Source organism: Scyliorhinus canicula, chromosome 10 (genome assembly GCF_902713615.1).
Source record: "Scyliorhinus canicula chromosome 10, sScyCan1.1, whole genome shotgun sequence".
NCBI lineage: Eukaryota > Metazoa > Chordata > Chondrichthyes > Carcharhiniformes > Scyliorhinidae > Scyliorhinus > Scyliorhinus canicula.
In genome coordinates this window covers 108,750,274-108,776,562 of record NC_052155.1, presented here as the reverse complement: position 1 = coordinate 108,776,562, position 26,289 = coordinate 108,750,274, and the positions used below count along the sequence as shown (strand labels likewise).

Genomic DNA, 26,289 nt, shown 5'->3' with positions numbered 1-26,289 from the left:
GCAATTTATCATGGCCAATCCACCTAATCTTCACATCTTTGGACTGTGGGAGGAAACCGGAGCACCCGGAGGAAACCCACGCACACATGGGGAGGATGTGCAGACTCCGCACAGACAGTGACCCAAGCCGGAATAGAACCTGGGACCCTGGAGCTATGCAGCAATTGTGCTATCCACAATGCTACCGTGCTGCCCGTGATCTGCATTGCTTTACCCATTAACTGATTTGCCCAGTTTACTGTAGGCAGTCTCTTTCACATTGCATTGAAATCAGCCGTACCTAACTCTTTGTAGATGCTTCATGTTTCCCTCTTTTCAAACACTGTTGAACTCTATCATATAATGATTGTTATTAGATAAATGCGCATGCAATATTAAGCTATTAACTAAATCTGGCTCATAATTCATTACTGAATCTAATATGAGATGTGTCCTCGGACATATTGTTGCAAAAGATTATCCCAGACATACCTGAGAAATTCATCACCTTGCTGATGTGCAAGTCTGCTTGTCCCAATCTATATGAAAATTAAAATTAATTGTGAAACCATCCCTGCCTTTGCTACATGCTTGCTTTAAATGACTTCACAGCTGCTCCCAGGGAGCCTATACACAACTCCCACAAAGTATTATATTTTCTCTATTTATTAGTTTTACCCATAAAGCCTCAACTGCCTGCTTATTTCTCATTACATCCTCTTATAATTTCAAGTGATATCATCCTTATTCACTAAGGTTAGTCCTTCCCCTCTACCATATAGTCTATCTTTCCTTTGGATCCAAACATTTGGTATATTTAGATTTCAGTTGTGACCGTCTTGCAGCCATGACTCTGTAATGGCTAGCATGTCAGTTCTACAATTTGTTACATTTCATGTTTGTATAAAGAATACTTACTTGGGCCACATAACCAAACATCATTCTGCTATAATATTTTACTCAGATATTTTTTATTTATTTGTCCTGATTTAAGTATCTTACATTTTATAGTTTTCCCATTACATTTTGTGCCCAATGCACAATTTCTGATTATTAGCCTAATGTTCTACATTTTGTTTGTTTTCAGGCTATTATACTACCTTTTAACCTAATCTTCCTCCTCCATTTACTATTTAAAAGTTTTGTGAGGACCAAATTTATCATTGCCCCTTGAACCCTGTTCCAAGCCTGGTTCAGATGAAGCCAGTCTCCATGGTATGGTTCCATCCTGTTCTAATACTGATTAAGTGGCTCATGAGATAGAGTCCCTTTTTCACATATCACATCTTCAGCAACATGTTAATCTCTCCCCCCCCCATTCCTTCAATATCCTTTCAAGCTGGTTCAGGATGTCCCTCACCCTGGGAAATAGCCAGATGAGACTCTGATTCTGCTTCTCTTTCCCACTAATTACAGAATCCCCTACAACTACCACATTAAGTTTCCTCCTCCCTCCTTCATGTCTGGCTGCCCTTCTGACAGTTTTTCATGTTTACACTTTCAGGTAACAAGTGCATTGTCCCTGTTAGATAGGATCCATTTCTACAGATCCCTGTTCTCTATTTCACCTAGGTTTCCCTTATTTGTCCACTACATGCCATGCCAACCCAATTTTTAAACCTGAATCTCTACAATACTTATCATAGAATTCTTACTCTTGTCAAATTCCCAACTTACGCGCTCTATTTACAATGCGTCCCTTTTGCGACCACTTTCACTGGTCCACCAGGAATAATTACTCTGAAAACATCGAAAATATATTTTGAGTGGAAGAATCAATTTTTTAATAAAATTAAGGTAAACACCGAAAGTGTCTTTATAATTTTTAAACAGGTGCTAATGCGTTCTCATTAAATTAAATTAAATTAAATTAAATTAAATTAAATTAAATTAAATTAAATTAAATTAAATTAGAAAAAAGGTCAGATGACTTCTGCAGAATTTTCATGATTGGTTTTAAGAAAATTGTTTACAGACATTTGATTGTATTTGAAGATGGTCTTTTGTTCTTTGATGTTAGCACCCATTAGCTTATACCATTTCTGAAGTGTTATAGCTATACTGATACTTCAAGCCAACAGTATACTGCAATATTTAATAACCATTGATTTGATGGAGAGCTATTGTCGTGGGAGTTAGAGGCACTGCTGCAGTGACACTTGTTTGCTTTTTTTTGGCAATACAAATCCTGGAGTGTGTATACGTCCAAACCCAATTTAAATCTGCAGCAGTCCCTTGTGCCATTTTCTGTTTCTGGGAGGAGGTACCTTTGTTATATTTTGCATAATGTTATCCAGGTTGTGTGGTATATATCAGTAAGTATGGTGGTGGATAGATCATGAGCTGAAATTATACATTACTGCAAACCATTACATATGTGTAACTTTCAATGTGAGCTTAGATCTGCCTTTTGCTAAGTTTAATAGTACTGAAGAGGATTCCTTATCTGCAGAAAGAGACATCAGTGAGCAAAAATTTCTTGCGGACAAGCAGGAATCTTTTAATGTCACAGATTTCAAAATGTCATAATTGTATGTTCTGATGAAGCTTTGTAAGTTAAAACTTGGCTGTCATCTGATGGCTCCACAGTCAGGTTTTCCAGACAGTGCAAGTTGAGACTGAAATATCAGCACAGCTTTATTTTTTGGGCAAGGGGAAAGTGGTTTATCCATTCGAAATTTAGGAACACGTGGTTGAGCTACAGTTTTCACTGAGTGATGGAGAGCTATTGTCGTGGCAAAGGATTTCCGTCATAATGTTTTGCCAAATAATTTGTTTGTTTTACTTTTGATTTCCCGCCCCCGCCCCCGTTTTCTTCCTTCAAAGGAACTCTCCCTACCAGGCATCTGGGAGGATGGGACGATGTGGGCTTTGGACCTCCCCACTACCATCCTCAATGCTGCTGTGATTGGCCAGTAAAAAGTGCAGTTGAAGGTGGGTGAGGCAGTGCCAGTTTTTCCTACCCCTCCTTCAAAAAATATATTTTTTAAAAACAGGCTGGGCCTGAAACTCAACCACAATTTTGAGTCAAGACAGCAGCTGTCAAATTCTGAAGTTGTAGTAGCTACACTTGACTATTAGTTGGGTTTTAGTTTATTGACCATTTTTGGAAGACGTCGTTAGCTGCAATATTTAGAAAAGCTTTAAATTGCTTCACACTATCTCAGCATGTTGAAATCTTATTTTCTATGTATATCTGATTTTTGAAGTTAAATGTACATGTTAGTAATTTAGTACCATACAATGATTATGTTTATAACTGTTGTTCCTCATTTATTAAATTCTACTGACATATATTTTCATCAGTGATGCCAGGTCACTAAAAAAACATTTTTTTGAAACGTTTAACTGAAATGTTATCTTTCAGATTCAGAAGAGAAGACAGGTGGGAATGATTGTTCTGAAAGCACTACTGGCACACTAGAAGATGAAAGTGTAACAGTCAGTGACACAGACAATGTTCATTCGAATGGAATTCCAGGGACTCCAATCTCTGTGTCATATACCCCATCACTAACTGATGACAGATTGTCAGTTTCATCCAGCGACACTCAGGTGATGCCAAATAAAAGATTAGATTTATCCCTTTTCATGGAAATTGACTAGTTGTAAATTTATGTTTTGGGATAACTATTGTTGGGTACTAACTTTTTGCAGTTGAAGTTAATAAGATTATTAACTTTAAATCAGAGCTGGAAAATAAATTTTCTGATTTCATAAAATCATTGTCATTCTGGTGACCACATGTTTTCCAGTACCCAAACCCATTTAGAAATTCATAATTGTCACAAAAACTACTAATCAGTTGAGATATAATCATGTTTTGATACCTCAATATATATGTATAATTGACTGAGGAACTTGCTTTTTAAAACATGTTTGATTTACTGTTTTGGCAAGTCAGAGATTTGTCGGGTAACACTCCCTCGTGCTTAGAGCAATGACTTGTACCAATTACTTTCTGAAAAATTTAGATACCCAATTACTTTTTTCCAAGCAAGGGGCAATTTAGTGTGTCCAATCCACCTAACCTGCACATCTTTGGATTGTGGGGGTGAAACCCGTGCAGACAATGGGTGAATGTACAAACTCCACACAGGCAGTGACCCGCTGCCGGGATCAAACTCAGGTCCTCAGCGCCGTAGGCAGCATTGCTAATCACTGCGCCACCATGTTGCCCGTACCAATGACTTCTCAGGGTACTAAAAGAGATGGCGAGGGAAATTGTAAATGCACTAGTGATAATTTACCAAAATTCACTAGACTGGGGTGATCCAGGTGGATTGGAAATTAGCAAACGTGACACCACTGTTTAAAAAGGGAGATAGGCAGAAAGCGGGTCATTATAGGCCTGTTAGCTTAACTACGGTAGTAGGGAAAATGCTGGAATCTATCATCAAGGAAGAAATAATGAGGCATCTGGATAGAAATTGTCCCATTGGATAGACGCAGCATGGGTTCATAAAGGCCAGGCCGTGCCAAACTAATTTAGTAGAATTTTTTGAGGACATTACCAGTGCGGTAGACAACGGGGAGCCAATGGATGTGGTATATCTGGATTTCCAGAAAGCTTTTAACAAGGTACCACACATAAGGTTGCTGCATAAGATAAAGATGCATGGCGTTAAGGTATAAGTAGTAGCACGGATAGAGGATTGGTTAATTAATAGAAAGCAAAGAGTGGGGATTAATGGGTGTTTCTCTGGTTGGCAATCCGGAGCTAGTGGTGTCCCTCAGGGATCCGTGTTGGGCCCACAATTGTTCACAATTTGCATAGATAATTTGGAGTTGGGGACCAAATACAATGTGTCCAAGTTTGCAGACGACACTAAGATGAGTGGTACAGCAAAAAGTGCAGAGGATACTGGAAGTCTGCAGCGGATTTGGATAGTTTAAGTGAATGGACTAGGGCCTGGCAGATGGAATACGATGTCGACAAATGTGAGGTTATCCATTTTGATAGGAATAACAGCAAACGGGATTATTATTCAAATTAAAAAATATATTTATTTTCACATTCTCCCAAATTTACACCCAACAATAAACAATAATCAGTAACAAATGCCATGTCAATCCCCGTATCAATAACAATGATCCCATCCTTCCACCAAACACCCAAACATTAGCCCGCATGTTAACATAAACAAATGACAAAAAGGAATCAGGAATCACCCATAGTCACCATTAACACATACAGTCCCCCTCCCCTCAACGCTCTCAGACCCCCCTAATGTTCGATGTAATCCAATACTCGAAAGTACATATTGAATAACGCCCATGAATTGTAGAACCCTTCCATCCTTCCCCTCAGTTCAAATTTGACCTTCTCGAGCGTCAAGAATTCCAGCAAGCCCCATGCCACGTTAGGGCATCTCCACCCTAACAGGATCCACCTTGGGGCGATCAACGAGGCGAAGGCTGCAACATCTGCCTCCGCACCCGTTTCCAACCCTGGCTTGTCTGACACCCCGAATATGGCCTCCCGAGGGCCCGGGTCCAGTTTCACGTGCACCACTTTAGAGATTACCCGAAACACCTCCTTCCAGTAATCCTCAATCTTTGGACAGGACCAAAACATATGAACGTGATTAGCCCCCCCCCCCCCCCCCCCCCCCCAAACGTTCACACATCTTCCACCCCCTCAAAGAGCCAGCTCATCCTCGCCCTTGTAAGGTGTGCTCTATACACCACCTTCAGCTGTATTGGCCCCAATCTCGTGCACGAGTTTGAGGCGTTCACCCTCCGGAGCACCTCACACCAGAACCCTTCCTCCGTACCCTCTCCCAACTCTTCCTCCCACTCTGCCTTGATCCGTTCCAGCGGCGCCTTTTCCTCTTCCAAAATAGCCCTGTAAACCGCCGATACTACCCCCTTCTTCAGTCCCCCTGTCGTCAGCACCTCCTCCAGCAATGTGGAAGCCGGCTCCACCAGGAAGCTGTCTCCTTTCTGACAAAGTCTCGAACCTGCATGTATCTAAATATTTCCCCCTGTTCCAGCCCATACTTCGCTCCCAGCTCCTTCAATCCTGCAAACCGACCCTCAAGAAACAAATCTTTTAGTGTCCTAATTCCTTTCTCCTCCCATCTCCGAGTATTTCCATCCAACTTCCCTGTCTCAAATCTATGTTTCCCCTGAATCGGCATTTCCCTTGACCCTGCCCCCAACCCAAAGTGCTGGCGAAACTGCCTCCAAATTCTCAACAAAGCTATTACTACCGGACTCCCTGAGTATCTCCCCGGGACCGTCGGGAGCGGCGCTGCTGCTAGCGCCTTCAATCCCGACCTTCTACACAAACTCTCCTCAATTCTGACCCATTGGGAGTCAACCCCTCTGACCCAGCTCCGTACCTTCTTCACAATCGCCACCCAGTAATAATACATCCGGTTTGGAAGACCCAAATACCCTGCCTGCCTTCCTCTCTGTAGTAGCATCTACCTAATTCTGGCCACCTTCCCTCCCCATATGAACGAGATAATCATCCCTTCAATCTCTCTTTTTTTTAAAAAAAACCTTTGGCAGGAAAATAGGCAGGCATTGGAAAATAAATAGGAATCGCGGCAGCACATTCATTTTAACCGCCTATACCTGACCCGCCAGTGACAGGGGGAGTCCATCCCACCTTGCCAGATCAGCTTTCACCCTCCCCACCAAACTAGAAATGTTGTACCTACGGAGCCCCCCCTTCCAATCCCGAGCAACCTGCACCCCCAGGTATCTAAAGTGAGTCCCTGTCCTACAGAATGGCAGCCCCCCCACCCCTGCCCGACCCCTGGCCAAGACACCACAAAATATTCACTCTTGTCTGGATCTAATTTATACCCGCAAAAGACCAAAACATCCGAATCAGCTCCAATGTTCCCCCTATTGACACACTGTTGCGATACGTATAATAATAAGTCATCGGCATATAAGGACACCCTACGCTCTACCGCCCCCCCCCCCCCCCCCCCCCCCCCCCCAATATCCCTTTCCATATCCCCAAACCTCTTAACGCGATGGCCAATGGCGAGTGCAAACAGCAGGGGGAACATAGGATATCCCTGCCTAGTTTGGTTGTTATGCGCCAGGGTTTAGAGAACCCAAGGTGTATCATGGAGTTCACCTGACCCACGACATTTACTAGATTGTGGTATGGGGAGCACACGGCTCACTCTACAGGTGTGGTGCAGCGGAAATTTAAAAGTATTTTAAAGCCAAAGAATGTTTATTCTATGAACTCAGTTAACTTTTTTAAAACATACAGTGAACATCTTAGCACCCATCAATTCAAATACACACACCCCCAAAGAATACAACACTCTAAGTAACCCTTAAACTTTCCTTTTAACATCCATAAGACAATAGAATCCTTTGTACAGAAAGACATCAGGTTTAACTTCACTACTGAGAACAGTTACCACGTTGAAATCACTAAATGATCCAGAGATAGTCTTTAGATTGCAGAGTTTTAAAAATTGCACCTTCTTTGGCTGGCCTCAAGTCCCAACACTAAAACGAAACCAAAAAACACAGACACACCCAAGTTTTTCCTCAAAGGGAAACTAAAAAGCAGAGCCAGAGCTCAGCACCACCCACACTCTGACATCACTGCAGCCACTTGAGCAGGCAAGCATTTCTTAAAGTGACATTCCCATGACACAGTGGAGAGGAATGTATTCCGAGCTGATGTTATTTGTGCGGACACTGGCCTCGGCTCCTTATATAGTAGCTTTACCCATTCCACAAATCTGGGTCCAATCCCAAACCGCTCCAGAACTGCCATCAAGTACCCCTATTCTACCCGGCCAAATGCTTTCTTGACGTCCTATGCCACAACCACCTCTGTTTTCTTCCCCTCCGCTGGTGCTATAACCATGTTCAATACCCTCCTGATGTTCGAAAAGAGCTGCCTCCCTCACACAAACCCCGTATGATCTTCACCCATCACCTTTGGAAGGCACTCTAGCCAACCTGCCAGCACCTTCGCCAATATCTTTGCGTCCACGTTTAAAAGTGATATGGGCCTGTACGACCTACACTCCGTTGAATCCTTATCTTTCTTAAGTAACAGGGAAATTGATGCCTACCCCACAGTTTGTGGCAACACCCCCTTCCCTATCGCCTCTTCAAACATTCCCACCATCAGGGGTGCCAGCTTATCCTTGAATTTTTTATAATATTCCATCCGGACCTGCTCCTTTCCCAACTGCATCCTCCTAATCGCATCTTTTATCTCCTGCTCTCCGGCCTCCCCCAGGCGGCTCTGACCTGTACAACCTCTCATAAAATTCCTTAAAGACCTTGTTAATCTCATCTGGAGCTACCACCAACTTCCCTGCCCTGTCCCGCACCTGGACAATTTCTCTTGCCGCAGCCTCCCTCCGGAGCTGACCTGCCAACATACACCCAACCTTCTCTCCATGCCTGTAAACTGCACCCCCCCTTGCTCGCCTCAATTGGCGTACCGCCTTCCTGGTAGATAATTGGTCAAAGTTCGCCTGTAGTTCCTTCCTCTTTTCCAACTTCGTTGGTTCCCTATATTCTGCATACCTCCTGTCTACCTCCAGCATCTCATCTATTTCCCCACCGCCCACTATCAGTTCGTGTGTGTCCAAGTCGGGGCTGGCCCCACACCTTTGGGAATCCCACATCGTCCAAATTGGGACCATATACACTTACCAGCACCAATAGCCTCCCCTCCAGCGCCCCTGTCACGATCACATACCTACCCCCTTGATCTGCAACCACCTTCTTCATCTGGAACCGTACCCATTTGCTGACCGTTACTGCTGCCCCTCGAGCCCTTCCGTCAAATCCAGAGTGAAACACCTGACTAACCCCCAGCCCTTTTTAATTCTCGCTTGATCCTTCACCCTCCAATGAGTCTCCTGCAGCATTGCTACATCGGTCTTCAAACGTTTAAGATACGCAAGCCCCCTTGACCTCTTGATTGGGCCTCCCAACCCCCTTACAATCCACGTGACTACCCTAACTGGGGATCTCTCATCACCCCCCCCCCCCTCTTATCCACCATGATCATACCACTGGGCACTGCCCCATGAGCCTGACCAGTCCCTTTCCATTATTAATATTGAACCACCCCCCTGCACTTTCCTTCTAAAACATCTCACCCAGTATTGATCCCCCTCTCTATTGTTCACCTCGTTGGCCAATCGAAACCTGCTACTCAGGCTTCAATGCCCGCAACTCTACTCTCAGCTGACCTCCGTTCACTAGCCGACTTTAGTTAGCTAGTGCGGGTGGTTTCCCCCCTCCCACCTCAAAAGGAATACTGCCCCCTCCCATCCAGTCCCAGAAAGACAATCTAACCCATACAATTCAATAAAATAACATATAACTGTTGCAACATATAAAAAGGAACAAAAATGCCAATCAAACCAGACAAAAGCTTAAACTCTAAAACAATGTGAAGTCAAGCAAGTTACAATATAGGTCCGTGAAAAGAAAGTTACATCATTTCCAGCTCCCCAATCACAGTCCACGATCCCTCTTCCAGCTCCACTCCTCACTTCTGTCCCAAGCCTTCTCCCTTCGTGAACGCCTCAGCCGTCTCCACTGTTTCAAAATAAAAATCTTTGGCATTGTATGTCACTCTCAACTTTGCCGGGTATGCCATACCAAATCACAGTCCCTTGTTTTACAGTGCCGTCTTCACTTGTCCTGGTAAATCCGAACTCTAGCACCATCCCACTGCACCTCCCGCTTCTGCTTCACCCAGCTTAACACCTTCTCCTTCATGTGGTATTTATGGAAGCAGGTAATTACTGCTCTCGGCGGCTCATTTACTTTGGGTTTTGGCCTTAATGACCGATGAACTCGGTCCAGTTCATACCGGGAGAGGCCTTCACCCTCTCCCATCAACTCCGCCAGCATCTTAGCAAAGTACTCCATTGGCCTTGAGCCCTGTGCCCCTTCGGGCAAGTTCACAATTCTCAGATTGTGCTGCCTCGAGTGGTTCTCCAAATCCTCGAGTTTTGTTCGGAGTCCTCTGTTGACCTCCACTACCCATCACAGCTTGTCCCCCATCGAGGTGAGCTGGTCACTGTGCTGCGACATGGCCTCCTCCACTTCCTCAATCTTTTCACCTTGTTCTCTCACCTCGGCTGATGTCTTTGCCACATTCACCCTCATAGGGGCGATTGCCTCCTCCACCAGATCTCAGTGCAACCGCCATCTCCTTCCTCAACGCCTCCATGTGCCTCACAAACTGCTTCTCCAGATCCACAGCCATCACCTCGGCCATCCTTTCCACTGTAAGTAGTGCGGCATCCGCTATCTTGTCGGCGCTTTTACTGGTCCTCTCATTCAGCGACGAACCCGTGGTTCCCCTCTTCTTCACAGCTGTTTTTGGCATCCCTTAGCTACTTAGTATTTTCTCCTTCTTCCTTCAATCTCAGGATAAATAAATAATAAAATAAAAATAAATAATAAAAAAAAGTTTTAAAATTTTAAATAAAAAATAAAACAAACTTAATAATCAAAGTTTAAAAAATCTCTTCCCCCTGGGACCAGACATCAAACAATCCAAACATTCATTTTCAGTGGGGGCCACCTGGTGTGCGCTGCTCCCCCTCTACATTCGTCCTGGATTTGGGCCTCGCCTCGTGCCAAGCTCCTTCCACATCGCTTGCTTCAGGCTCGATGCCCCTGCTCCGCTGGCCAAGGGGCTACTCACCGGCTCCAAACCGGCCCAACCTGCCACCCGTCCCTCAGGCCCCAACAGCCAACGAAATCCCGATTGGTGAAACAACGGGGAAACCCCAGGAAAATGCCAAAATGTCTCTGACCGGCGGGAGCCCCTTCCCAACGCGGCCTCGCGCGCGCGCGCCACCGGAAGTCCGGGTTATTATTTAAAGGATAAAATGTTAAAACATGCTGCTGTGCAGAGGGACCTGGGTGTCCTCATGTATGAGTCGCAAACAGTTGGTTTACAAGTGATTAAGAAGGTGAATGGAGTTTTCTCCTTCATTGCTAGGTAGTCTCTTACCTGAGAAAGGATGTACTGGCGCTGGAGGGTGTGCAGAGGAGATTCACTTGCTCAATCCAGAGTTGAGTGGGTTGGATTACGAGGAGAGGTTCAGTAGACTGAGACTGTACTCGTTGGAATTTAGAAGGATGAGGGGGGATCTTATAGAAACATATAAAATTATGAAGGGAATAGATAGGATAGATGCGGGTAGGTTGTTTCCACTGACGGGTGAAAGCAGAATTAGGGGGCATAGCCTCAAAATAAGGGGAAGTAGATTTAGGACTGAGTTTAGGAGGAACCTCTTGACCCAAAGGGTTGTGAATCTTTGGAATTCCCTGCCCAGTGAAGCAGTTGAGGCTCCTTCATTAAATGTTTTCAAGATAAAGATAGTTTTTTTGAAGAATAAAGGGTTATGGTGTTTGGGCGGGAAAGTGGAGCTGAGTCCACAAAAGATCAGCCATAATCTCACTGAATGGTGGAGCAGGCTCGAAGGGCCAGGTGGCCTTCTCCTGCTCCTATGTTCTTTCATCCCCGAAATCAATTTGGTGAACCTCCCCTGAACTGCCTCCAATGCCACAACATCCTTTCTCAAATAGGAGACCAAAACTAGACACACTACTCCAGATATGGGCTCACTAGCACCCTATACAATTGCAACAACACTTCTCTACTCTTATACTCCAGTCCTTTTGCAATAAGCGGCAACATTCCATTTGCCTTTTTAATTATGTGCTGTACCTGCATACTGACATTCTGTGATTCATGAACAAAGACAACCATATCCTTCCTATGTTCTGCCCAGACGCATTTTGAATCTGCTTTCCATTTAGATATTTTTTGCACCATAATAGATAACCCCTTACTTATTTACATTAAACTCCATCTGTCAAATTTTGGCCCAATCACCTAGCCTATCTATATCCCTCTGTAAAATCTTTATTTCCTCTTCACTGCTTGCTTTCCACCTATTTTATATCATCTGCAAAATTTGCTTGCAGATCATTTATATGGATTGTAAACAGTTGAGGTCCGAGGACTGACCTCTGCAGCACCCCGCTAGTTACAGTTCACCAGCCAGAGAAGGATCCATTTGTCCTGACCCTCTGCTTTCTGTCAGTAGGCCAATGCTCAGTCTTATCTAGTATTCTACCCCCAATCCCCTGCGATCTCATCTTCTGGAGCAGTCTTTTATGCGGCACCTTGTCAAACGCCATCTGAAAGTCTAGATATACCACATCCACAAGTTCCCCATTTTCCACCTTGCTGGTTACGTCCTCAAAGAACTCCACAAGTTCGTCAAGCATGACTTGCCCTTCATAAAAAACCATGCTGACAATGGTGGATTGAACTTTGTTTTTCCAAATGCTTGATCATCTTCAATGATTGATTCCAGCACCTTCCCCACCACAGTGGTCAAGCTAACTGGTCTATCGTTTCTTACTTCTGCCACTCTCCCTTTTTGAATAGGGGCACCACGTTAGTGTATTTCCAATCCACCGGGAACCTTCCTGAATCCAGGGAATTCTGAAAATTCATAACCAATGCATCCTCCATCTCTGCTGCCACCTCCTTTAATACCCTAGGGTGCAGGCCATCAGGTCCCGGAGACATTTCTGCCTTTAATCCCATTATTTTATTCAATACCACCTCCCTAGTGATGGTTGTTGCACCAAGTTCCTCTGCATTAACTGCAGTTTTTGGAATTTTTTTATTATCCTCTACCGTGAAGACATAGGCAAAATATTGTTTCAGTGCCTCCGCCAGCTCTGTGTTCCCCATTATTACCTCACCAGTATCGTCCTCCTAAAGGGCCAACATTTACTTTAGCTATTCTCTACCTCTTTATGTATTTATCAAAGCTTTTGCTACCAACGTTTGTGTTTTCTGCTAGTTTCCTTTCATAGTTCATCTTGCTGTTTTGATTTAATTTTTAGTAGCCTTTTTCGAACCATAAAGTTCTCCCAATCCTCCAGCTTACCACTAGCTTTTGCAGTATGGTATGCCCTAGTTTTTACCTTCATGTCTTCCTTTAATTGAGAGGTATTTAATATACACTAATTGAGAGATATTTAATATCTCCTTGAACATCCACCATTTTCCTTCGACTGTCCTACCCTTTATTATTTGTGCCCAGTCTACTTGGGCCAATTCTTTCCTCAGGCCGGTACAATTACCTCTGTCCAACACTAAAACTCTAGTATGGCACTCTGTCTTCTCTCACTCAATCTGAATTTGAAATTCTAGCATGCTTGATCACTCCTCCCAAGAGGCCCTTAACGTCAAGACTATTTATCAACCCTTCTTCATTACATAATACTAAATCTAAAATAGCCTCCTCCCTGGTTGGCTCCACAACATATTTCCCATGAGAAACAATCGCTCGTACACTCTATGAAATCTCCCTTGAGGCTACCCTTGCCAATTTGATTAGTCCAGTCAATATACATATTAAAATCGCCCATGATTACCGTTGTGCCCTTCTCACAAGCCCTCATTATTTCTTGGTTAATACTATGCGCCACTTTGGAAGTATTGCTTGGTGGCCTGCAAATTACTCCTACCAAGGAGTTTTTTCCCTTGTATTTTTTTTATTTCCACCCAGTTCAATTCAGCATTTTGGCCCTTAGTACCAATATAATTTCTTTTTTTTTAAAAATAATTTTTATTGAAAATTTTTTACAAAATATATAACAACAAACAGTAATAAACAACAATAAAATAACATAATAAGCATAACACCCCCAAGACCGTAACAACGCATATATCGAGCCCCCCCAAACCCGGTAAACAACAAAAGAACTTGAAAATAAATAAAATAAAATAAACATAGTCAACACCCCCCCCCCCCCCCCCCCCCCCCCGGTTGCTGCTGCTGCTGACCTAGTTCCCTATCATTGAACCAGAAAATCGAGGAAAGGCTGTCACCGCCTAAAGAACCCTTGTACCGATCCTCTCAGGGCGAATTTGACCTTCTCCAGCTTAATAAAACCCGCCATGTCATTGATCCAGGTCTCCACGCTTGGGGGGGTCTCGCATCCTTCCACTGTAGCAAGATCCTCCGCCGGGCTACTAGGGACGCAAAGGCCAAAACACTGGCCTCTCTCGCCTCCTGCACTCCCGGCTCCACCGCAACCCCAAAAATCGCGAGTCCCCAGCCTGGCTTGACCCTGGATCCTACCACCCTCGACATCGTCCTCGCCACCCCCTTCCAGAACTCCTCCAGTGCCGGGCATGCCCAGAACATATGGGCATGGTTCGCTGGACTCCCCGAACACCTGACACACCTGTCTTCGCCCCCAAAAAACCTACTCATCCTAGTCCCGGACATATGGGCCCGGTGCAGCACCTTGAATTGGATGAGGCTAAGCTGCGCACATGAGGAGGAAGAGTTAACCCTCTCCAGGGCATCTGCCCATGTCCCATCCTCAATCTGCTCCCCCAGCTCCCCCTCCCACTTAGCCTTTAGCTCCTTTACTGACGCCTCCTCCACCTCCTGCATTACCTTGTAGATATCAGATACCTTCCCAACCCCGACCCCCGAAAGCACCCTGTCCCTCACCCCCCTCGCGGGCAGCAAAGGGAATCCCTCCACCTGCCGCCTAGCAAACGCCTTTACCTGCAGGTACCTGAACATGTTCCCCGAGGGGAGCTCAAATTTCTCCTCCAACTCTCCCAGGCTCGCAAACCTCCCGTCAACGAACAGGTCCCTTAGCTTTCTGATGCCCGCTCTGTGCCACCCCAGGAACCCCCATCAATGTTCCCCCTTAGCGGACCCTCCATCGAGCCCCCCACGTCGCAAAATAATCAGAAAGAAGCCAATGGTGCACACCTTAGATTAAAATGCTTCTTTTGTATCACAGCTGAATCTTTGTGTGCATGTACAATAATAGGGATATCCTCTATTGGTGGATGTTGTGATTTAATTTAAAAATAGACATCTTGCAAAACCTTTGTACATAAAGTATTGCTTTAATTTTCCTTCTTGAGACATTTAATAACTTAACATAATTATGAAGCTGTGGAATGAGACTTACAAAGAAATGCTATAATACTGTCATGGTTTGGCTTTATTTGCAGGAATGTGGAATGACCCCAGGAGGCTGTTCCAGTGCTAAGTTCTCTCACATTCTGCAGAAGGATGCTTTTCTGGTCTTTAGATCATTATGCAAACTTTCTATGAAGCCACTTTCTGATGGTCCTCCAGATCCAAAGTAAGTGCAGTTAGGTTGATGAAGGTACTAATAAAGAATGTGCCATTTTGAAATAAAAACTGTTGAAATATCTCTGCTAAGTAATTTCTAACATTGTTATTTAGTTCAAGTGATCCTTCAAATATATTTTTCCCAGTTGGTTACTTGTATTGCATTTTAGATCAGAAAAGAATGATTTTCACACATATAGAATTAATGCAAGAGAATCACCAACTGTTATTAGCAGTAACGTAATGGGTGCCAGTATGCAGTTACAAAAAGATGCTTTATATTTTAATATCAAAGAAAAAGCTGAAAATTATGGGAAACTGATGGTTGAGCAAGAATGAGGACCTGACAGAAGTCCGATTAAGTCGACAAACAGTGCTGGAGAAAATAATGGAACAAAGTAACAAAAAATCACCCGACCTGATGATTTGCATTCTAGGATTTTCAAATTTGTTGCTGCAGAAATGCTGAATGCTTGGTTTTGACTTCAGAATTCTTTAGACCCTAGATCGTTCCCAGTGTTAGAAGGTAGCATACTATTATATACATGAAACTTGAGCCGGTGTTGTGGTACAATTGTGCATAACTTTATTCAGTCTTCAACGTTATATGCTAGTCACTTCTTTCTCTACAATGCTTACAACTCCTTTCAGAGTAGGGCTGAGAGTATCAGTTCCTTATACGGATTGGTTGTAATATCCTGCAGTGGGACATTACCCCCACTGATTGGGTTTATCCCCTACTGATTGATTGCGTTTATCCCCCACTGATTGATTGCGTTTATCCCCCATTGATTGATTGCGTTTATCCCCCATTGATTGATTGATTGCGTTTATGCCTCACTGATTGATTGGGTTTATCCTTGGCTAATTGATTGGGTTTATCCTCCAATGATTGATTGGGTTTAACCTCCACTGATTGATTGGGTTTATCCTCCACTGATTGATTGGGTTTATCCTCCGCTGATTGATTGGGTTTATCCTCCGCTGATTGATTGGGTTTATCCTCGGCTGATTGATAGGGTTTATCCTCGGCTGATTGATTGGGTTTATCCTCGGCTGATTGATAGGGTTTATCCTCGGCTGATTGATAGGGTTTATCCTCCGCTGATTGATTGGGTTTATCCTGGGCTGATTGATTGGGTTTATCCGCGGCTTGTTGATTGGGTTTATCCTCGGCTGATTGATTGGGTTTATCCTCGGCTGATTGATTGGGTTTATCCTCGGCTGATTGATTGGATTTATGCCCCACTGATTGATTGGGTTTATGCTACACTGATTGATTGATTGGGTTTATGCCCCACTGATTGATTGATTGGGTTTATGCCCCACTGATTGATTGATTGGGTTTATCCCCCACTGATTGATTGATTGGGTTTATCCCCCACTGATTGATTGATTGGGTTTATCCTCCACTGAGTGGGCTTGTGGCTTAATCACATACAACCTATTGTGTTTTTGGTGATGTTGGTTACTGAGTAACTGAAGTCGTGTTGTTTCAACTTAGTTGCACAACATTTGCTGCTGAGCAAAGCGGTTGTATACGTTAATAACCATCTATTCCTACAATAATAACCATGCACTCCTACAACTCGTAGCTGCAGTCTTTAAGAAAGGAGGAAGAGAGAAAGCGGAGAACTATATACTCTAAAGTTTCACCAATTTTCAATGTCAAAGAAGGCTGACAGTGGGGAAAAAGTTTGGATGCACTGCTGTTGGGATAGCTTGCCGTCACTCATCACTAATAATTTTTAATTGTCTATGCTAGTTCGGGCTCATAGTTACAAGATCATAACTATTAAAAAAGTCAACTAACTAATGCAAGCATGGGCCTTTTACAGACTAGAGATCCAGACAGAATATTGCAATAGTAAAAAAACTGATTCGGAGTGAAGAATCAACTGTCGGTGCAGATTATGTTGTACAGTCAAGCACTAGATCCTAAATCTAAGACTAAGCACGGTAGCATGGTGGTTAGCATAAATGCTTCACAGCTCCAGGGTCCCAGGTTCGATTCCCGGCTGGGTCACTGTCTGTGCGGAGTCTGCACGTCCTCCCCGTGTGTGCGTGGGTTTCCTCCGGGTGCTCCGGTTTCCTCCCTCAGTCCAAAGATGTGTTGGCTAGGTGGATTGGCCATGCTAAATTGCCCGTAGTGTCCTAAAAAGTAAGGTTAAGGGGGGGTTGTTGGGTTACGGATATAGGGTGGATACGTGGGTTTGAGTAGGGTGATCATTGCTCGGCACAACATCAAGGGCCGAAGGGCCTGTTCTGTGCTGTACTGTTCTATGTTCTATGTTCTAATTCCCAAAATATCGTACTCTAGATAGACCATTTGTATATTATGTTTGGAAAGATAATGAAATAAGATTTTACAAGTTTAAAAATAGTTGTTTGATAGTACAGAGCTTGAGAATTGGTGGAAGAAGAAACATGCTGTTAAAGCTTTTCATCTTGTGCTCATCAAGACAGAAGCAAAAATGCCAAATTTCAAAGGGAACAACAATTTGTAATGTGTGAGAAAAGTGGTGCTGATTGGTTGGTTAGTCGGCTCTGATTGGCTGAGACATTGCCACAGCAAATGCCCTCATAATTTTGTTTATTCAAAAAACGTGCAACACCTGGACATATTCCTTTTGCCTATACCGGACAGGTGCTTGTATCTGAATATATGCAGCTTCTAGCAAGCATAAGCGAGCTAGACTGATGATAAATTAATTGTTTGTGTAATTCTTCGAACACTCTTGGCTGTTCGGCAAGTACTGCCCAATTGCAGAATCACATCTAACTTCAGACTTTGTGTTCCGAGTTTTGCAAACACTGGTACAGTCAGTACTCTGCCTTTTGTGAACAGCTGACGGGATGCGCTGGTTGATATGTTCCGCCAGCCACTGGTTTGCATGGGGTACCTACCTGGCAGCACATCAGCATGGAATAGTACAAAATGAAAAGCCTCAACAGCATGTCTCTTTTTTTTCAGAAATAAAATAAGAAATTAAATAGCTATGGGGTATGTCTGCGTGGGTCTCATCCCCGCAACCCAAAGATGTGCAGGGTAGATGGATTGACCACACTAAAAATTGCCCCTTAATTGGAAAATAATATATTTTTATGTGGTGAATTGTTGGAAGATGGAATGCCTCACCTCTGTCCTTAGTTGATGTAGAAGCTATTCCATGTTTCAGTGACATTCTAATGAATATTTAAAGAAAGGTTAGATGCAGAGCTATGGGGAGAGAAGGCCGTGGATTGCTCGAGCAAAGAGCTGCACAAACATAATACATCAAATGACCTGTACTGTAATTATAGTGGTGCCCCGAGTCCAGCATAAACCGAAATTCAGACCAGAAAAAAAATAATTGTTCATTTTTCTTCAACATAGCCAAACTTCAATCAGAAGGGACAGATATGGGTTAAGCATTGAAATTGTGAAAACAACTTGAATGGAAGTAAGAATTGTGAATGATCACTATATCCAAAATCATGTATTTTTGGAGAATATGTTCGATCGTATTTCCAGAATCTGGATGGCTGCACCTTCGTTTTGGACCAAACCTCCAAAGAGTAACTTGTATCTAACTTTATTTTGTTTTATTTAGAAGGATAGGAAATTGCTGGGGGTTTTTTTAAAACATCATTTGTAATAAAAATTGTGATGTAATAGTTCTGTCAATTTATGAATATTTAATGAGGTTACCATTTTGATCTGTGCCTTCAAAAAAGGGCTCAATTTAACTTCTACCAATTTTGCTTCTAGGTCTCACGAATTACGTTCAAAGATCCTTTCACTGCAGCTTCTTCTTTCGATTCTGCAAAATGCTGGACCAATTTTTCGAACAAATGAGATGTTCATCAATGCAATAAAACAGTATCTTTGTGTGGCTTTATCAAAAAATGGTGTCTCTTCAGTGCCAGAAGTATTTGAGTTGTCACTTTCCATCTTCCTCACTCTCTTGTCAAACTTTAAGACCCATCTTAAGATGCAGATTGAGGTAAAGTGTTAACTTCGACAGTTTTATCATGAGGTTAAAACCTTGTCGACGAACAATTTGACCTCGGCACAAACTCTTGTCCTTAATGTTGCTGAAAACAGCACATTATACAAATATCTCATAACTCATGCTATTATAACACACAAACTACATTAGCATGGTAGGATTTTAACTGGTTTGGTTACCCAAATTTTATCTGCATTAGTTAAATACAAAATTTGCATGTTTTTTCCGCTCTTTGGTTTGATGCCAATACTGTAACATTCACATTTTTACTTTAGGTATTCTTCAAAGAAATCTTTCTTTATATTTTGGAAACTTCTACAAGTTCATTTGATCACAAATGGATGGTAATTCAGACATTGACCAGAATATGTGCAGGTATTAATATCTTTGCTTACTTTTGAGGTAATTATTGAGGAATTTCAATAAATATATCAATCATTTTAATTAATCTTCATTGAATTTGCAGATGCTCAAAGTGTGGTGGACATTTATGTAAATTACGATTGTGACTTAAATGCTGCTAACATCTTTGAAAGACTGGTGAATGACTTGTCCAAGATAGCCCAAGGTCGGGGTGGTCATGAGCTGGGGATGACACCTGTGCAGGTACTGTGAAAACCATACTTCATATATAAACTAAGGGTGACTGCATTACAGTAGAACATAAGAAACATCATGGTAGCACGGTAGCACAAGTGGATAGCACTGGCTTCACAGCGCCAGGGCCCCAGGTTCGATTCCCCGCTGGGTCACTGTCTGTGCGGAGTCTGCACGTTCTCCCCGTGTCTGCGTGGGTTTCCTCAGGGTGCTCCGGTTTACTCCCACAGTCCAAAGATGTGCAGGTTAGGTGGATTGGCCATGATAAATTGCCCATAGTGACCAAAAAGGTTTAGGAGGGGTTATTGGGTTACGGGGACAGGGTGGAAGTGAGGGCTTAAGTGGGTTTGTGCAGACTCGATGGGCTGAATGGCCTCCTTCTGCACTGTATGTTTCTACTTACTGGAGTTAGCTTGGCCTAAGTTAGCAAGTCCTACATTCTAGTGGAACTTGATTGGAACAGTTTCTTAGACTTAGAACAGTACAGCACAGAACAGGCCCTTCGGCCCTCGATGTTGTGCCGAGCAATGATCACCCTACTCAAGCCCACGTATACCTATCCCAGTAACCCAACAACCCCCATTAACCTTATTATTTTTTAGGACACTAACGGCAATTTAGCCTGGCCAATCCACCTAACCCGCACATCTTTGGACTGTGGGAGGAAACCGGAGCACCCGGAGGAAACCCACGCACACACGGGGAGGATGTGCAGACTCCGCACAGACAGTGACCCAGCCAGGAATCGAACCTGGGACCCTGGAGCTGTGAAGCATTTTATGCTAACCACCATGCTACCGTGTTACCCTTGAAACAAGTTGATTGACAGGAGTGTTTGCAAGGCTGCCTGAACTTGACAGCCAAAACTGGTAGTTCTCCTTGGTGATACATTTTTCAACATTGAAAATGAAATGAAAATGAAAATCGCTTATTGTCACAAGGAGGCTTCAAATTAAGTTACTGTGAAAAGCCCCTAGTCGCCACATTCCAGCGCCTGTTCGGGGAGGCTGGTACGTGCCCAGAAGATACAACTGTCTATCCTGGCTGTGTCTGTGATTCTAATTTCTCCAGCATCTTTGAAAGCATGTCCTTTCTTCTTCGAAAGCAGCAGCCACTGTGCCTAAAATCTCCTTGGATAAGCTATTCAATGTTTTTTATGCTCAGTCTTTGGATGCCGTGGGGCATAAGTATGGGAGTTTTTGATGTGGGGTTTGTACTCGAGTCCCAGCAGATCACCTGCTTTGAATTTTATAGGGCTTTCCTCTATTCGAAGTTAAATAGGGAGCAGTATGCATAATAGTGGCCTGCTCTAATGACAAATATTCATTGGTCATCTAAATCAGTGTTTTTCAAACGTTTTTCCGGGGACCCATTTTTACCAGCCAGCCGGCCTTCGCGACCCACGTACCCCTCCTCCAATGAAACATAGAACATACAGTGCAGAAGGAGGCCATTCGGCCCATCGAGTCTGCACCGACCCACTTAAGCCCTCACTTCCACCCTATCCCTGTAACCCAATAACCCCTCCTAACCTTTTTGGTCACTAAGGGCAATTTATCATGGCCAATCCACCTACCCTGCACGTCTTTGGACTGTGGGAGGAAACTGGAGCACCCGGAGGAAACCCACGCAGACACGGGGAGAACGTGCTGTTGGTCGTTCTGCGTGAGTGTGCTTAACACTCAATTTGGCTCTGTTTCTGTACTTAGCTCTGGAGTTGCCAGGTGTCATTAAGACACCGCCACAAGCTTCAAGGTGAAGTTCAAAGCAATAAAACCATACACCAATTAGTAAGTTCAAACAACTGAGTTTATTATAATACAATTATAATAACTACCCATGCACACGCTAAAAGGATTAAACTTATTCCTACCGCTAAATAAACTAATACTTATCTCGAAGGAACTGCTGGGTCAGGGAACAAGGCCTCTTGCTCTGCTCTGGTCTGCAGACTTCAGGTTACTATCAGTTAAAAGGGGTCAGGAGTGCCTATCCCTGGTAGCGATCGTTGTGAGGCACTTACTTGTTGGCGGCTGCTGTCCGAATCCTCTCCTCTCTCTCGTTCGAGATCTTCTTGGCAAAAGCTGGTCCACGGAGGAGTGTTGGTCAAAGAGAGAGAAGGGCTGGAGGGCTGGATCAGAAGACTGAACCATGTGTGGGACCTGTCTTTTATAGGTCCCAGGGGATCCACGCCCCTTTGGGCGGACTCCCTTACCTGCTTGGAATCGATTGGGTCTCTTCCCAATCGATATATTTGAATCGCCCAATCATGGGGCAGTTCCTCGGTTACTGGGGCAGTTCTTGGGACTTATTGTTTTGGGCTTCTCTGGCATCGAAAGGTCTGGCCTTCCATTCAATGTATCGATCTGTGTTTAACTTGTTTCCATTGTATCTGGGGATCGCCCGGTATCGCCTCATTAGTATGTTAACTGGTTTCTTTTCACAGTGCTGTCTTGTTTCAGCAGCAGTCAAAACTGGTTTCTGCAGCCGTCCCAAGCGCTTTGCAAGCTGCTTGCTTTACAACATGTCCATTTTCCCTGCATTCCTTGCAATCTTCCATTTTGTGTTGGACAGTGGCCACCCCAGGTGGCTACAGTGCAGACTCCACACAGACAGTGACGCAGCAGGGAATCGAACCTTGGACCCTGGTGCTGTGAAGCCACAGTGCTATCCACTTGAGCTACCGTGCTGCCCAAACCTGTTGGATGAAGGTGAAGCCTTCCGGTGTCGGAAAGTATGGAGTCTCCATATGCCCAAAGTTCTGCATTTTTTTCCTGTAAACCTTTCTCAAATAAACCTCCTCCCCCCCCCCCCCCCCCCACCGGAACTTGGAAAAAATAATAAAATGAATAAAATAAATGGAAAAAAAAATGAATGAAATGAATAAAAACCCCCGAACTTGTAAAACAAAAAGCTGCGACCGTTTTAAAAAAAAAGCAGCTGCAGCGCATGCGCGCCCGATCATTGGCACGCATGTACATAGTTTTGCACATGCGCACCGATCATCTGGCACGCATGCGCAGTGCGGCAGCATTTTTTTTACATGTTCGTGGCCATTTTGAAGACTGCTTGCAGCTGGCGTTATTAACAGCCAGCTGTTGCGCGCAGATTTGCGCGATCGGGAGCGCCGCGATGGACTGCTCGGCGACCCTCCCGATACCCACCCGCAGGTCACGCCCCCGAGTTTGACAATGCCTGATCTAAATCTCCATGTGCATCACCTTCATGTTCTGCACTCAGTACAGCAGGTGAAATTATATCAGTACAGTCAAGGAGCAAATCCTATTCCTGAACTGAAGAGAACAGCTTCAAACCAGTGCAGGAATATTCAAAAATACAGTTAACCTTTTTTTTAATTATTCGTTCATGGGACGTGGGCATCACTGACGAGCCAGCATTTATTGCCCATACTTAATTGCCCTTGAGAGAGCAGTTAAGAGTCACCCACATTGTTGTGGGTCAGGAGTCACATGTAGGTCAGACCAGGTAAGGACTGCATATTTCCTTCCCTAAAGGACATTAGTGAATCAGGTGGGTTTTTCGACAGTCGACAATGGTTTCATGGTCATTATTAGACTTGGAATTCCCAATTTTTAATTTTTTTTTATTGAATTCAAATTTCACTATCTGCAGTGGCGGGATTCCAGAGCATTACCCTGGGTTTTTGGATTTATTAGTCCAGTGACAATTCCACTATTCTACCACCTCCTTTAGATCTGATGGGATAAGAAAAGGATAGCATGGTAATATTTATCCCCCAAAATAATTGTCATGTTCGTTCATATAAAGTAGTTCTGCGGCAAAATGCGCAGGTTAATAATTTGACCAAATGCTTTTGGTAGTAGACTGTAAATATTCTGTGAGGTTTTTTTTTCACTGTCTGTAACTGCTACGAAATTGTTTGAGGAGTTTTCCACCACGTTTAGTGTAACAACAAAAATAATTATATGGTGCCTTTATGTAGTCAACAAAAGGTACATCACAGAGGGGAAAGCAAACAAATGTAACATGTGATGGACCTGATCAATGCATTATTTAGAAGTACATTTTCTAGGAGTTGGTTATTTATAGGGCAGCACGGTATCACTGGAACTACAGGGCGGTGAGCCTTGCGTCAGTGGTAGGGAAATTACTGGAGAGAATTCTTCAAGACAGGATCTACTCCCATTTGGAAGCAAATGGATGTATTGGTGAGAGGCAGCATGGTTTTGTGAAGGGAAGGTCGTGTCTCACTAACTTGATAGAGTTTTTCGAAGCGGTCACAACGATGATTGATGCAGGTAGGGCAGTGGATGTTGTCTATATGGACTTCAGTAAGGCCTTTGACAAGGTCACTCATGGTAGACTGGTACAAAAGGTGAAGTCACACGGTATCAGGGGTGAGCTGGCAAGGTGGATACAGAACTGGCTAGGTCATAGAAGGCAGAGAGTAGCAAGCTGTATAGAACCTTAGTTAGGTCACACTTGGAGTATAGTGTTCAATTCTGGTTGCCACACTACCAGAAGGATGTGGAGGCTTTAGAGAGGGTGCAGAAGAGATTTACCAGGATGTTGTCTGGTATGGAGGGCATTAGCTATGAGGAGCGGTTGAATAAACTCAGTTTGTTCTCACTGGAATGACGGAGGTTGAGGGGTGACCTGATAGAGGTCTACAAAATTATGAGGGGCATAGACAGAGTGGATAGTCAGAGGCTTTTCCCCAGGGTAGAGGGGTCAATTACTAGGGGGCATAGGTTTAAGGTGCAAGGGGCAAGGTTTAGAGGAGATATACGAGGCAAGTGTTTTACACAGAGGGTAGTGGGTGCCTGGAACTCGCTGCCGGAGGAGCTAGTGGAAGCAGGGACGATAGTGACATTTAAGGGGCATCTTGACAAACACATGAATACAATGGGAATAGAGGGATACGGACCCAGGAAGTGTAGAAGATTTTAGTTTCGACGGGTAGCATGGTCTGCACGGGCTTGGAGGGCCGAAGGGCCTGTTCCTGTGCTGTACTGTTCTTTGTTCTTTAGCACAGTTGCTTCACAGCTACAGGGTCCCAGGTTCGATTCCCCGCTGGGTCACTGTCTGTGCGGAGTCTGCACGTTCTCCCCGTGTCTGCGTGGGTTTCCTCCGGGTGCTTCGGTTTCCCCCCACAGCCCAAAGATGTGCAGGTTAGGTAGATTGGCCATGCTAAATCGAACCTGAGACCCTGGAGCTGTGAAACAATTGTGTTAACCACTATGCTACCGTGCTGCCCTGAGACATGTCATGAGATATAAGATTACAAAAATCTGGGGCGCGATTCTCCGACCCCCACGCCGGGTGGGAGAATCGTGGGAGTGCCGAGCGATTCACGCTACGCCGCCCTGGCACCCGCACGCGAATCTCCCACCCCCCCAAAACGGTGTGTCGCGTTTTACGACAGGCCGTTCGGAGAATCGCTGGTCGCCGTTTCTAACGGTCGAGCGGTGATTCTCCGGCCCGAATGGGCCGAGCGGCCTGCCTAATCGACCAGTTCACGCCGGCGCCAACCACACCTGGTCGCTGCCGGCGTGAACAGCGCGCGACCACTGCATGTGGGGCCTGTGGTGGGGGGGGGAGGGGGGAAGATCGAGCACTGGAGGGTGCTCAGGAGGAGTCTGGCCGCGATGGGTGCCCACCGAATCGTCAGGCCGGCGTCTCTAAAACACGCACTCTTTTCCCTCCGCCACCCCGCAAGTTTAATGCTCCATTCTTGCGGGGCGCCCGTGGGGAGGACGGCAACTGCGCATGCGCGGGTTGGCGCCGGCCAACCTGCGCATGCGCGGGTGATGTCATTTAGGCGCCGCCAGTCGCGTCATTCAGGCGGCGACGCTTTGACGCGGGCTCCAAGGCCCGGCGCGCGAAATTGACGCGCCGCCGCTCCTAGCCCCCTGGGGGTGGGAGAATAGGGGGCGAGGAGCGGCCTCCGACGCCTGAGTGAAACAGTCCGGTTTTCACTCCGGCGTCGGCACTTTGTCTCCCTTTAGGAGAATTGCGCCCCTGATTCTGCCTTAAAAGGCAACTGAAAAAGGGAATGGGCAGCATGGTAACTCAGTGGTTAGCACAGTTGTTTCACAGCTCCAGGGTCCCAGGTTCGATTCCCGGCTTGGATCATTGTCTGTGCTGAGTCTACATCTTCTCCCCGTGTTTGCGTGGGTTTCCTCCGGGTGCTCCGGTTTCCTCCCTATGCTAAAATGCCCATAGTGTCCAAAAAAGGGTAGGTGGAGATACGGGGATAGGGTGGAGTTATGGGCTTATGTAGGGTTCTCTTTCCAAGGGCTGGTGCAGACTTGATAGGCCGAATGGCCTCCTCCTGCACTGTTAATTCTATAATCAAGTTAGGTTGCAACGGTTTTGCAAGTAGTCAAAGACAATGTGTTCAATTTTGTCATTGCTAAGTTGGAAACATTTCTGCCTCATCCAAAGTTGGCTATCAACCAAACAATCACAGCATGGTTGGAATCCTTGAGGCATTCATGAAGTGGTTGTGTGGGAGAAAGGAGGGGAAAAAATTGTGTTTCTTATAAATAAATTACTTACAGTACACT

The 26,289-nt window shown here is 44.6% G+C and overlaps 1 protein-coding gene across 9 annotated transcripts in view; it reads left to right on the top strand.

Moving 5' to 3' along the window:
• Positions 1-26,289, top strand: part of arfgef1 (ADP-ribosylation factor guanine nucleotide-exchange factor 1 (brefeldin A-inhibited)) — a 280,401-nt gene that overhangs the window by 122,990 nt on the left and 131,122 nt on the right. For 6 of the 9 annotated variants that reach the window (XR_005462112.1, XM_038809538.1, XM_038809541.1 and 3 more), the window contains 6 exons: positions 2,806-2,913; positions 3,347-3,534; positions 15,026-15,159; positions 18,901-19,135; positions 19,417-19,516; positions 19,608-19,747. Coding sequence is in view for 8 of the 9 variants with exons in the window: in XM_038809538.1 (XP_038665466.1) it covers positions 2,806-2,913; positions 3,347-3,534; positions 15,026-15,159; positions 18,901-19,135; positions 19,417-19,516; positions 19,608-19,747 (905 nt within the window). In the remaining variant the exon portion in view is untranslated. The remainder of the gene's footprint in view (positions 1-2,805; positions 2,914-3,346; positions 3,535-15,025; positions 15,160-18,900; positions 19,136-19,416; positions 19,517-19,607; positions 19,748-26,289) is intronic. The other 3 variants (XM_038809540.1, XM_038809539.1, XM_038809537.1) reach the window with 1 other exon arrangement.